General features: G+C 40.5%; 1 protein-coding gene across 11 annotated transcripts in view; it reads left to right on the top strand.

Annotated features, from left to right (window-relative positions):
- The window catches only part of NAV1 (neuron navigator 1), a 269,078-nt gene that overhangs the window by 235,794 nt on the left and 19,757 nt on the right, over window positions 1-13,527 (top strand). For all 11 annotated transcript variants that reach the window (XM_077481467.1, XM_077481466.1, XM_077481464.1 and 8 more), the window contains 6 exons: window positions 296-391; window positions 473-638; window positions 971-1,206; window positions 4,040-4,194; window positions 7,790-7,861; window positions 7,979-8,175. In XM_077481467.1, the coding sequence (XP_077337593.1) occupies window positions 296-391; window positions 473-638; window positions 971-1,206; window positions 4,040-4,194; window positions 7,790-7,861; window positions 7,979-8,175 (922 nt within the window). The remainder of the gene's footprint in view (window positions 1-295; window positions 392-472; window positions 639-970; window positions 1,207-4,039; window positions 4,195-7,789; window positions 7,862-7,978; window positions 8,176-13,527) is intronic.

Below are 13,527 nucleotides of genomic sequence, written 5' to 3'. Positions count from 1 at the left end.
TTCATTCACTGCTTTAAGTTTACATGTAACTTGGGTAAAAGCGAAAGTCAGCTGGATGTAAAGCCCGATGCCCTCTCTTGCATTGACACATCAATTCATATATGCACATATCAAGTAATTTCTAGGATAAATGAGGAAACAGTTGTAAACAAGTTTTTTTTTCTAGTATAAGCTTGTCTAAAGGAATTGGATCAGGCAACATATGTGCACATGGAACACATTTGTGGGTAATGCTACATAATTTATGTATAAGAGTGAGCTCTTTTATCTGACACTCCCATATCTTTATCTGTAGGATCTGAAACAGCAGGAGTTCCTCTTGGGTTATGTAAAGATTAGTAACAAAGCAGATTGGAAAAGTCTGGATGAAGCTGTGTGCCAAACCTTTCAGGTACTTAGTAACACACTGTTTGCTTTTGCTTTACCTTTATTATGCCTTCTTCCTTTCCGTCAATCTTTTTTTTCTTTTTAGGACTATGTAAATCAGGTTGATCCAGGAGCTACCTTGGGCCTTGGCAAGGATTCTCTGGGTGGATACAACCTAGGACACATATCTAGGGCTCTGGATACACAGGCACCTGAAATCCCTCCATCTAGAAATTTGCGAAACACCACCAATGTTATCTTAAAGCTAAAAGGTTGGTTACCACCAGAGCTTGAGATGTTGTTGTCTTTTGTCTATGAGCTTGTTCACATGGGGTGTTTTAATCCATGCCCAGTGCAGGGCTGTGTTTACAGGCACAGCAATGCACATGTGATGCATGCATCCCCGTTCTGCTAGTCCCATAGCTGTCTATTAGGACGCATCGGCTGCACTTATACATCCGCTGCTCCGAATAAGACATCCATGCGAGTGCTGGTACATGGCCCCAAACGCACCAGGGTTCACAGGGCATGAATTTAAATGCTCAGTGTGAACGAGGCCTATATCTCTCATGCTGATTTTTTCCTTTCTTTTTTAAATTACCAGGTCTGAAGGAAAGATGTGTGGATCTGCTGGTGTTTGAATCACTCATCCCTAAGCCCATGCTTCAGCATTATGTTAGCCTGTTGTTGAAACATAGAAGATTGCTGTTATCTGGTCCTAGTGGCACAGGGAAGAGTTTCCTGGCACACAGACTGGCTGAATATTTGGTGGAGAGGTCAGGGCGAGACGTTACTGATGGCATTGTTACTGCCTTTAACATGCACCAGCAGAGCTGTAAGGTTAGTAAAGAGGGAATATATTTTAGCTAATTTTCTCGTGAACCAATGTGTGTCTCTTAGTTATAACTTAAAGTGTAATTCATGCCAGGTTTTAAATCTGCAACAATCATTACCTGTAATAATTATACAATACTCTATTATCTCTAGGCTCTTACTATCAGGCACCAAATCTTAAATCCTGTCTGGCTCCCAGGTCCCATGGGCTGTAGACTTTGCAACACTATAAAATAGCAGAGATTTTGCCACCACAACTCAATAGGTATAACTTTCCAGCAACCTCATCAGCTCTCGGCACCTCCCTCTGCCCATAGAAGCGTATTGATAGCATGCTATCTCTCTTGTTCATGTCTCTTGAGTGGGTTTAAAAATAAATCTCCCAGTGTGACTATTTTGTGTCACCTAATTTATCATCTGTAGTAATCCCTCCCAGGCTGCAATTTTGGATATATGGAACAGACAGGTAGGGTATATATTTTTTTAATGTTGGTATTTGAGATTTACTGTACATTGGGTTCAATTCACTAAGAGTTAAAGTGGTTGTAAACCCTTTACCCAGTGAAGTGAACAGCCCCAGATGATGCACAGAGATAAAACAAATCTCCCTACATAAATTTTACTTGTATATCTGCTGTCTTTCCCTTTCTACACTCTTTGGAAAGTGCAGATAATGTTACAAATATTTCTTCCTGTTTCAGCAGCACATAGGGGTGGGTGTGGAGTCCAGGCTTACACTGTGTGAGAGCTGATTGAAGGAAAGACACACACCCCCCTCCACATAGGCAGAGGAAGGAAGGAACATGCAGAGGAGCATGCATGTCATTTTAACCCTTTTTCGGACACTAGCTGGGGTTAAAACTGCCTCACTAGCGGCCGAAAACCCCCGCAAAAGCGGTGCTAAAAATAGTGGCGCTTTACCGCCAATGTCCCAGTGTGAAAGGGGCCTTAACCCCCCTGGCGGTATTCCCGAGTCTGGCTCGGGGTGAAAATTCAGAACCCAAAGCGTTAACCCCGAACCAGACTCGGGATCGCATCACTGGATCCAGGATGAGTTTACTTACCTTGACACCTGGATCCAGCGATGTCTCCCCGCACTATGAGCGGCTCGTCCTCCGCTCGATTCATCGCATCGCTGGGCTCCGTTCCCTGCGAGCGTTTGCGACGCACGGGGACAGAGAATGGTGCCAAATTCAAAAAGTAAAACACACACATTACATACAGTAAAATGTAATCTTACAGATTACATTGCTGTATGTAATTATTTCACCTCCCCTTTATCCCTAGGGGTTTCTCCAGTGCCCTGTATGCAGTTTTATATTATAAAAACTGTTCTTTATGCCTGGAAACTGGAGATTGTCCATAGCAACCAAAACTGTCCCTTTACATCAAAAATGGTTTTAGATCATCTAGAAAACAGTGAAAAATAAATTAGAATCACTCGCAGAATTGAGAGATGGCGATTTGTGGGGAGATCCGTCATCAAATACTGAAGTAATGACAGTGACAATTCTGCTACTGAGCAAATTTCTTTGTTTTTGATTTGATTACATTATTGAATCATTTTTATTATTATATTATTATTTGGTATAATTATTTATTATATTATAATTTATGATTTCATTTATCAAACTTTATCATACCCGGGATGTCTACTAGACTCTGGTTTGGACAGATTTAAGTGAGTTATTCCTAAGAATTACAGAACTACAATATAAAATGCCAAATTTCCATGCAAAATAATGGTACTGCTTTCAGCACCTAAAATCTGAAATAATCATACCGCCAGGGAGGTTAATCTAACCTCTAAGCATCTTCCCAGACACAAATTTTAAGCTGCTCCGTGTGTCAGAGAACTTGTCAGACGTGACTCTGCTGATAACAGAGGAGCAGAGCACCAGAGAGAAACTGCACTTTTGAAACACTACATGCATATGTGCCTAGACCAAATTTCATGAATGGGGTTTACAACCACTTTAAAGTGTAAGTTCACCTTTACAGAAAAATCTGTAAACCTCCCATATGGAGGACATGTGGCCTGGTATAGTTCAGGAGGGGGAGTGGGAGCACGCTCATCCCCCCTCCCCCCTTTCCTGACCTGATCGGCGGCCTGCTCAGGAAGGGTCTAATGTGGTAAACTACCGGTATTCGGTATTTAAACCAAAATTCTTAATGAATTGAACACTTGCACAATTGTTACTGAATGCGGTATTTTACCGATTTAATCAGCCGTTATTTAAAGGGTAAGTTCACCCAGAAAACTCTGTAAGGTCAACTTACACTGGTCCCCCCCCCCCCGGTTCCGCTGACCTCTACTGACACAATCTCTGGTTCTAAGCCCCGGTATATCCACGTCAGGAGCCTGGGGCATAGAAATCCTCTCTGCATCCTTGCGTCGTCTGCGTAGCTGACAGGCGATATGGGGGCGCTGACCAACTCTTTTTCTGAATTGGACTCAATTTACCAAATGCAATAATTTATGCAAATGAGTCATGTGTGTTATCGCATGTGGTAAACGATAGAGAATTGACCCCATTGTCTTTATTGTGGTGTCTTAACTTCTGATTTCTTTTCATAAAGATTACCTATTTGCTGTTGTTTTGGTAAAATGTTTAGGATGTTGCCCAATACCTACACAAGGAGAAGCTTATAATCATAATTTTCTAAGCTGCTAAAGCTTGTTTTTATTAATATATGTACAGAAGGGCAACTTACACATCTGCCAGTTTCCTAGTACAGGACACCAAGGAATTAATAATGCATGCTTTTTTATTATTATTAGGTATTTTTTTTTAGGTTCAAACTGGTAATATGTGTTGTGTAACTTTGCTTTTAATAGGATCTGCAACTATACCTGTCCAACCTGGCTAACCAAATTGACAGAGAGACTGGAACATGTGATGTTCCCTTAGTGATTTTACTGGATGATGTAGGTGAAGCTGGAGCCATTAGTGAGTTGGTGAATGGGGCCCTGACCTGCAAATACCATAAGTGGTAAGGTGTATACAGCATATAATACATTAGAATTTCTGTTTCACTTGTAAATGTAGAGTACTGTGTTATCCATCAATTTACGTAGGAAGTTACAGACACTCTTTTTTGGCTAACTTAAGTTATAAGATACAAGCTTTAGAGATGCTCTAGGTGTCTTTGTCCGGCGTTATAAAGCCTAGCTATGCCAAGCATATTTGGTTTATCTAAAATATTTACAGGGTCAGGTTCACTTGTTTATTGTCCTGGAAGCAGTATGAAGCCTGAGAGTCTGTGAAAGTATTTTTTTTTTCAAATAACATGTCATACTTACCTCCACTGTGCAGCTCGTTTTGCACACAGTGACCCCGATCCTGGTCTTCTGGGGTCCCTCTGCTGCTGTCTCGGCTCCTCCCCGCATCAAATAACCCCCTAGGAGAAGTGCTCTCTTGGGGGATTGCCTTGCGGGTGCGCTGCCAAGTCCAGCATTTGGCGTCCATAGATGCAAAATGCAGGACTCGGGCCCTCCCCGGTGCCGCAACATTGGATTTGATTAACAGCAGCAGGAGCCAATGGCTGTGCTGCTATCAGTCTATCCAATCAGTAGCCAAGGCCTCCCTTGCAGAGAGAAGGCTCGTCCCCGTAGGACAAGTTTGAGGGTTCAGGTAAATAAAACGGGGGGGGGGGGGCTGGGGGCACTGACTTTTTTTTTTTTTCACCTTAATGCATTCTTTAACCCCTTTAAAGAATCCAGGTATGAATATTTTTACATACACATATACATTTTACAACCATACAAAAAGTAATTATGTAGAAAAAATTGTCAGAAAATAAAATAATGGGAAACCCTGCTAATATCCAAATTGTGAATGTGAAGAATCTAATTTTTCTTTACTAAAAAAGTAAAAGTAGAGATATCTAAAAAAAAAAAAAAAAAAAAAAGGAACATGCAATGAGAGAATAGTGAGGCTTGCCAATGCTGACCTCATCTGAAAACTTTATTTTCCTTGCTGTCAAGCTAATCAAATGGCTTACAGCTATACATATTTTTACATCTTGGACCATACCTGTGGGAATCCCCCTGGAAGCTCCTGGACCCTGTGCCAAGTGACTGTTCTTCTCCATTGTGAACACAGGAGTGGGAGGTTCCCCCACTCGACACAAGCACCATTTAGGGGTCGCTTTGCATTTTCTCAAAAAATGCTAAGCATTCTCTGATTGGATGAGGTGGAGAGGAAACGCAGGACAGTAATGTCATGATCTTCACCAAAGTAATGAATAGTATGGCACTCTTCTGTGTTCAGTAAGCAGCAGGGCGGCCAGGTAGCACAGAACCCCAAGCCTAGTGAATTTCACTGTAGTAGTGGTGTCTACAACTGTGACTTCCAGCTTCCACAGGAATTGGCTAGTTATCGTATATACATAGTTATATTGGTCCAAGATGTGAAAATATCTATACCTGGAATTCAGTTTCAAGTTATTTGATTAGCTTGACAAGGCAAGTAGCTTTTTCAGAAGGAGAAGGCAGCATTGGTAAGCCTCCTTATTCTCCCAGTACAGGTTACTTTTTAGTACATCACTCCTTTTATTGTAATGTTTTTAGTGGAGAAAAATGTGATTTTCAAGTCTTGCCCATTTCTCATTGGTGCACTTTTTTAAGACATCAAAAGCACATGAAAACTATTCCCTGTTAAATTCTATGCAACTGTTCGCACTGCAGGTGGGCAGCACTTTGGAAAGTCCTGCATGCTCCATTGTCTTAGGCCTGATTCACACCTATGCATTTTTAGTGCTTTTTGCATTTTGCTGATTTGCACTACAGTCCTTTTAACATGGTTTCCTGTGGAACATGTTCTGTAGTGCAAATCTGCAAAAAGCACTAAAAATGCATAGATGTAAATCAGGCTTTACAATGGAAGGTGCCTTTTTTGGTGCAGATACGTCAATGGGAACGCATCAAAAGCAAATCCGTGTGAAAGGGAACAGATTTTTATCAATGATTTGAACCTAAGCTAATTTTCCCACCTCTTTCTTTCTTTTGCTTTGGAGTCATTCACCTTTATCTCATGTCCTGTGCCAGAACAAGAATAAAAACCAGACAAACAAAACTAAATAGGTTTAAGCTGCATGACACATGGCATTGTCCAGTAAATCTGAAGAAAAGCTAATGGAAACCACTCAGAAGCCTGTGTCCAATTACTGAACTCTACCAAACAATTACGTAAACCTGTTAGCTGACATGGGAAGCAAGTTTCCCTCTTTTGTTTTTATGCATTTGGCAAGCATTTCGCTTACATGAGCAATGAGCAACCTTCTTTTGCAATCTCAGTTTACATATTTGTCAAGAGCTATACTTTTGAGCATGTTTCCTAGTTTTTGTTTCATTTTTCTTTTTTACTGTAGGTAGGGTAGTGCTATTGCTGTCCTGTTGATATTATAATATATGGGTTTGTAATTAGTTAAATTAAAACGTCTGTCTGAACTTTTTTTTTATCTGATTTATTTATAGTAAATTTCCATTGACACCCTATTTCTACCAAGTTGCTATTTCCGTTTTTCTCCCATGTTGTTTTTAGTGCCAACTGCTTTATTTATTGGGTATTGTTGGATACTGGTATTAAAAAATCTGCACTTTTGATGTTTCCATGTGTGTCTCCTGGGTAATGACCATCATTTTTCCATGTTTATTTGCCTTTGCTCTCTGACGCCATTACATTATCTGCATCCTGGCAGGCTGTAATCTTTAAAGTTTTTTGTTTCCCTTTTATTTACATTTTGAGCATTGATTATGATGGAAATCTACACTGAATAACAACTATAGAAAGTTTTAAAGCAGAATCAAACTCTGCTATATTTTTCCTATTAAAAGAAACGCTGCTATATTTTATTTTAATGGGCCCCCAGGAGGTTTATACCATTAGTGTACTGGTATGCACCGCATGCAGACTTACCTGCCAAATGAAGCCCTCTAGGACTGTGCTGTCAGCACTTGGGATTTTCTGTCTTTTCCTGGTCTTTCCATTCAGCCGTTTAAAAGCCAGGCCGCGATGATGTAATTTTTATGCATGGGAATGGGAGTCCCTTCATCACTGCACAGAGCAATGCTGTATATGTACTCACAGGCATAGCTTTAAGTACATTAGTGCTGACAGGCCAGGAAAAGCATTTATGTTAGTAGAGACCTGTCTGTTTTTAGTTTAAAAAAAAATACTTTAATTCCACTTTAACTCTTTCTTGATTCAGGATCATCACTACCTAGATGCCCCACCAAATAAAGCAGTAACAATCTTTTGGTTACGTATATGTCTTTAATTCAGTACATAGTTTTAATAAATGCCCTACTCAGATTTTTATTATAAGCTGACAAATCATAAAAAATTAGATGGCCACTGTAAGAAACAGCACTTTGCTTACAAATTTGATGTCAGCACAGGTTATCGTGCCAGGAGACAATTTTCCACAGATGGCATGCAGCACGGGTTTAAACGTTGTTTATGCCAGCAGTATTACGTTTTTAGCATTTTCTTACTTTGTCTTCTTAATATGGTGAATTCTAATAGTTTACATATTGAAGTTCATTGAATGACATTTAGCTGATTTTTAATGTCTTTATATGCAGCCCTTACGTCATTGGAACAACGAATCATCCGGTGAAAATGACCCCAAACCATGGTTTGCACCTAAGCTTTAGGTAAGCTGCAATTGTGGATTAAAAATTGGAGGGCTATAGTGAATTCTCTAAATATGATATAACGCTTGTTATGCCACGGGGCAGAGGCTGACATTACAACCTTGTATCATCTCATAGGATGTTAACTTTCTCCAATAACGTGGAACCAGCAAATGGATTCTTAGGTCGGTATTTGCGTCGGAAGCTACTGGAGTCTGAAGGCAGCATTGGGACTGGACATGGAGAGTTACTCAGGGTTCTTGACTGGGTGCCTCGATTGTGGTACCATCTACACACCTTCCTGGAGAAGCACAGTACCCCAGATTTCCTCATAGGTACAATATGTTAGTTTAGATTTGATGGTGTCAAATGTCTGTTGGTTTACTGTCACTTACTGTAGCAAAAGCTGTTCAGACTTTTATATTAACAACACAAATAACATCAGAAAGAATTGGTTGTCACTCCAAAAGCTCCTTTGTCCCCCGAGATAATGGTATCGTTCTGGATAATTTATATGGTGTAGTATTTGTACTAGTATAGGTGGTCAGCATTACTACACTAGGTACATATGTTTTACACCTCTTTATTTATGATAAGCAGTTTTAAATCCAAAACAAAAAAAGTAATATATTGCAGCTTACCCATCATTAGATATGGGGGCTGCATTAGTTTTGTTTTGTTTTTTGGTCTACTTTCACCTGGTGATCTATCCAGAAAAGCACCTCCTGTATTAGAGTGCCCCCACCTTGGATTAAAGAGCAACAGAAACACCTTTGGACAGCAGCATGGTGAGTCTTAGGGGAGGGAAATGTTAGATGGACTATCAGATTTACATACACTAACAAATTAAAGTCAAACTCCAGCTAACCCCTTTTACATGAATAAATGCTGATCATTGTAAGCACTGTTGTCAGTGCTAAATGGTTTGTCTCAACACTCAAACTAAAACTGATACATTCATGGGACAAATTGCTCTGTTCAAAAACAACAGGCTTACTGGCTGGATCACTAGGTGAAAATAGAAACAAAATAAAGCCTAAAAAAAAAAAAAAACATGTATAAATGGAAAGGAGAGAAGTGCCGCTAACTAAGGGTAGTTTTTATTAAAACATTTTAAAATAAACAATTATTATGCACTTACATGTACAAGATATTGAAAAGCATATCAAAAAGGTTCTTTGGCCATCATGCATAAGTGACTCTGTCATTCTCTATATTTGCATGATTATATACAAAGTAACTGTAGCGTTTAAGTGTACCACTCAATGTTTGCTGTTGCAACCATACTTGGCTGCCATCTAGTGGCAGTTAACATTATAGTCATATATATATCTTTTTTTTTTTTTTTACTGAGCAGCAGTGTTAAGTGATAATAAATAATAAATGCACATTTTTTTTGCAGGTACAAAATGTGCATTTATTATTTTTTTTTCTTATGCAGAGCATTTCACCTGTGATCTGCACATTCTGCTGTGTGATGGTTGGGCTTTTGCCATAATGTGTAAGTGAAAATAGCATACCTGCACCTTATAGTACACTTAGGGGGTTATTTACGAAAGGCAAATCCACTTTGCAATACAAGTGCACTTGGAAGTAAAGTCGCTGTAGATCCGAGGGGGACATGCAAGGAAAAAAAAACAGCATTTTAGCTTGCACATGATTGGATGATAAAGTCAGCAGAGCTTCCCCTCATTTCAGATCTACCCCTCAGACTGCACTTCCAAGTGCACATGTAGTGCAAAGTGGATTTGCCTTTCGTAAATAACCCCTTTAGAAACTACGTTTCTAAAGTGCTCTTCTCCGATGCTACACTTCAGCAATCTCCTGTGGCATTACCTGGATTATTATAATTGGACTAAATCAAATAGTTTCTTAGAATCCTCTAGCATGCTAGGTGAATGCAGGGTGAACAAGGGAGAGGATATTTTACTCACCCTGTAACCCCACAATTGGCATGTATCAGGCCTTGCATTAAATTGAATATTACTGGGTAGCAATGTTAAAGTGGAACTAAACTCTGCTAGGTGGTGTGCATAACATTCTTGCAGATTATTGCACATTTATCTCCAAAGGTTCCCTTTTCCAGTAATGTTACATCCATTGCAATAGCTGACATTCTCCCTACCTTATCTTCCAGGTTGTGTGTATTCAGATATCTTGATTGGCCAGCCCTCGATAACCTGACTTTCCTACAACTAGAAGCAAACTGGAGACAGACAGAAAACATTTTTAATACAGAAGATGCATACTGTCGGGGTGGGATGTGGTTACTAAAACCAGCGCACACTCATTGTCAAAGCTTAATTGAACAAGCTGGATTTAAAAGTTGATTAGTTACTATCCATATATGCACCATATTCTGTGTGCTCCAGTTTTAGTGTTTCTTTCCCCAGAGTCTCTTTTAGAATAAAACACCTACTTGATAGCATTTGTTTTACTACACTTAAGTATTTAGGGAATGATATTTAGGAAGGAATGTAAGCACAAGTCTTGGCCATTGGAGGTTAGAAAACTGACCATGCTGAGATATGTGTGCTCTTATGCCTACTGTCCTCAGTTTGAAATAGGAAAGCAGGAGGATTGCCAGAATCAACACAAGGGAAGAAATACAAAGTCAACAAGATACCTTTTAATACAAGTACATGCTACAACAGGCACATATCAGGAAATGTTGCGGTAACATATTCTTTAATCCTGTTCCTGCAATTAACTTCCTGTGATTGTTTTGGACAGATGCGTCATTATTGAAAAATAGTTCACCTTTTCAGACAGAATTTCATTTTTTATATAAATAACAGTATTTTCTATTGTCATTTCTGGTCGAGCCATCCCAATGTGATTATCACTCTCTTGCCTCATCTGTAAATTTTCATCTATATCGTCTATTTGGATTTTTAAAAATGTTTTTATATTCCATCACTTCCTATAAATCTTATCTGAGCATTCACTTACTTGGTGCACCACAGAAGAGGGCATGGTAGGGCTTGTTCACCTGTCTGGACCACACCTTCCTATTACTATACCAGCTCTTGTGTTATTTCTACCAACTTTCTGTACAATCTAATTGTACAATATCCTTTATATCTACCATCAGCTATGTAGTGCAAGAGCCTGTCTGATTTAATACAAAATGAATGGATTGTTCAGGTGTGTCACCCTATTCCATAGTTCTGGTAAATTTAAAGGAAACTGCACAGAGATTGTACAATGAGATTGCACAGTGTATGGCCAGCGTTATACAAGTACATAGGAGGGGAGGCACAGAGACATCCAGCTGTCAGGCCCTGTTCACATCTCTTGTGTGGAGGTGCCATTAAGATTAATGGCAGCCTTGTTCATCTGTAAAAGAGTATTGCAGCGTGGTTGCGGGTGCTGGAACATTGTAGTTCAATTATTTCTAGCCTACTCATAGGCCTCTTTCACATGGACTTTCTATTCAGGTCCGCCTGTCAGTTATTTTAGGCGGACCTAAACAGACGCTCCGTAGAACTCTATGGAGCGTCGGATGTCAGCGGTGACATGCTCCAAAAAAGTGTGATGGAGGAAAAACCTACTTTTCCATCCGCCTAAGGATCAGATCGGGTGATGACGGACTCTGTGGTATGTCCTTATTCGATCCCCCTTAGGGGAGAGCGGCACTCTGACAGGTCCGTCCCTGCACAGTGTGCAGAGACGGACCTGTCATCTTCCCGCTCAGCAAGGATCGACGGAGCGATCCCCGCTGAGCAGAGCGTGCTCCATATACGGACACGTCCATGTGAAAGAGCCCTTATTACATCCAGGGATCTTGACGAATCTGTCACATTTACTTCCTTGAGGTCTGTGACACATATTCATTATGCCTAATGAGTAGGCAGTGGTGTGTCACATATTTCACAGAGCCTGCCTTCTGAACTACAGAGGTGCTGAGAGGAGGAGTTTCAGAAGGCAGAGTCAGTAGAGGAATCACAGCTTGCAGGCTAAGGAATCTTTAATCCTTAGAAATAGAAAGTAAACAGCAGAGGAGAAGTTGCATAGCATGCAGGCAATCTAGGATGTTGATGAACAATGGTTGGCAGACAGGCAGAAATCGCAAAATAAAATGAGACACCATTATAAGGATTGTCAAAAAATAAAAAATAATAAAAATAGTTTGTATTGCTACAACAATGCTGATACTAAAAAATGAAAGTGTATGCTGTCATCACAGAACTCCCTTAAGCCAATATCAGATATTTCCCAGACAACTGATCGCCAAGAATGACCATGGGACATTTTCCTATAACAACTGTTACTACATCTGCCTTCCAGAACCGCTCGTTTAGATCTTATTGGAGGATTTTCAGTTAGAAAAACAATAACGTTTTGCAAAGCATTTACTATCATTTTTACTATCGTTACTTTAATGGCACCCCAGTCTTAGTCTGTAGGGTTCAATATTGAGTTGGCCCACCCTTTGCAGCTATAACAGCTTCAACTCTTCTGGGAATGCTGTCCACAAGGCTTAGGAGTGTGTCTATGGGATTGTTTCACCATTCTTCCAGAAGTGCATTTGTGAGGTCAGGCACTGATGTTGGATGGGAAGGCCTGGCTCGCAGTCTCCGTTCTAATTCATCTCAAAGGTGCTCTATCGGGTTGAGGTCAGGACTTTGTGCAAACCAGTCAAGTTCCTCCCCCCAAACTCACTCATCCATGTCTTTATGGACCTAGCGAAAATTTATGGCATAAAATAATAGATTTTTTAGCTATCGCCTGAGAGGCGTACCTAGCATATAGTGAATGAACCATACCTAATATTTCTATAATTCCTAGGAATCTCATAGCATGTTAGGCAAAGGAAAGGTGAATAAAGTGGAGGACATCCCCTATGCCAGAAGTTTCAGCATATTTTAGTCACCTTGTTCACCCAATGATTGGTATTTTCCAGGTCTTGCATTAGATTAAATATTGCTTCTAACAAGTCACCGTTCACTGCCTTCATTCTGGCTTATTCTGGCAGATCTTGTCAAAGAATTACAAAAGAATTGTCCCACAAATCAGTCAGTAGCCAGTAGATTTACCAGTGGTGGCCTGTCCATTAGGGGTGCACAGGCGCCGTCCCCCTATGCATGCGTCAGGCTCCCCGATCTATATGCACCAGACGCATGGATTCCAATGAGGGAACGGGGATTGTTTGAAGCATATGATTAGAGGCTCTAATAGGCTTCAAAAAGGGGTGAGCTCGGAGAGCAGAGCACTGCGCTCCAAGCCCACCTAGTTGTGTGACGATAGTGAATGAATATTCACTATTCTCACACTGATCCGCCTCCAGGCCAATCAGAAACGGGCCCTGATTGGCTGAAAGGACAGGCGATCCTATTGGACGCCTAGGAGGAGGAGATGCACGGCGGATGCCGCTGTAATGCACAGGAGGAGGAGGAGACACAATGGAAGCTGCCGTCTGTAGCAGCCTTGCCCGACTTAGATTGAGTAAGTGCAGGGCTGGATTAGTTGGTGCGGGTAACGGGGGTTCCATAAAAAAAAAAAGAACAGCCGCCACTGAGATTGCCCATGGTATCTTTGAATAAAGTGTTTATCATTCATGCCTTGCTCATAATATATATGTGTGTGTGTGTGTGTGTGTGTGTGTGTGTGTGTGTGTGTGTGTGTGTGTGTGTGTGTGTGTGTGTGTGTGTGTGTGTGTGTGTGTGTGTGTGTGTATTTATTTC

The sequence above is a fragment of the Lithobates pipiens genome, unplaced genomic scaffold (assembly GCF_037356315.1).
Source record: "Lithobates pipiens isolate NorthernLeopardFrog02 unplaced genomic scaffold, aLitPip1_a1.2 Scaffold_16, whole genome shotgun sequence".
NCBI classification, from domain to species: Eukaryota; Metazoa; Chordata; class Amphibia; order Anura; family Ranidae; genus Lithobates; species Lithobates pipiens.
Note: the sequence above shows the minus strand (reverse complement) of the source record. Positions and strands in the feature narration are given on the sequence as shown.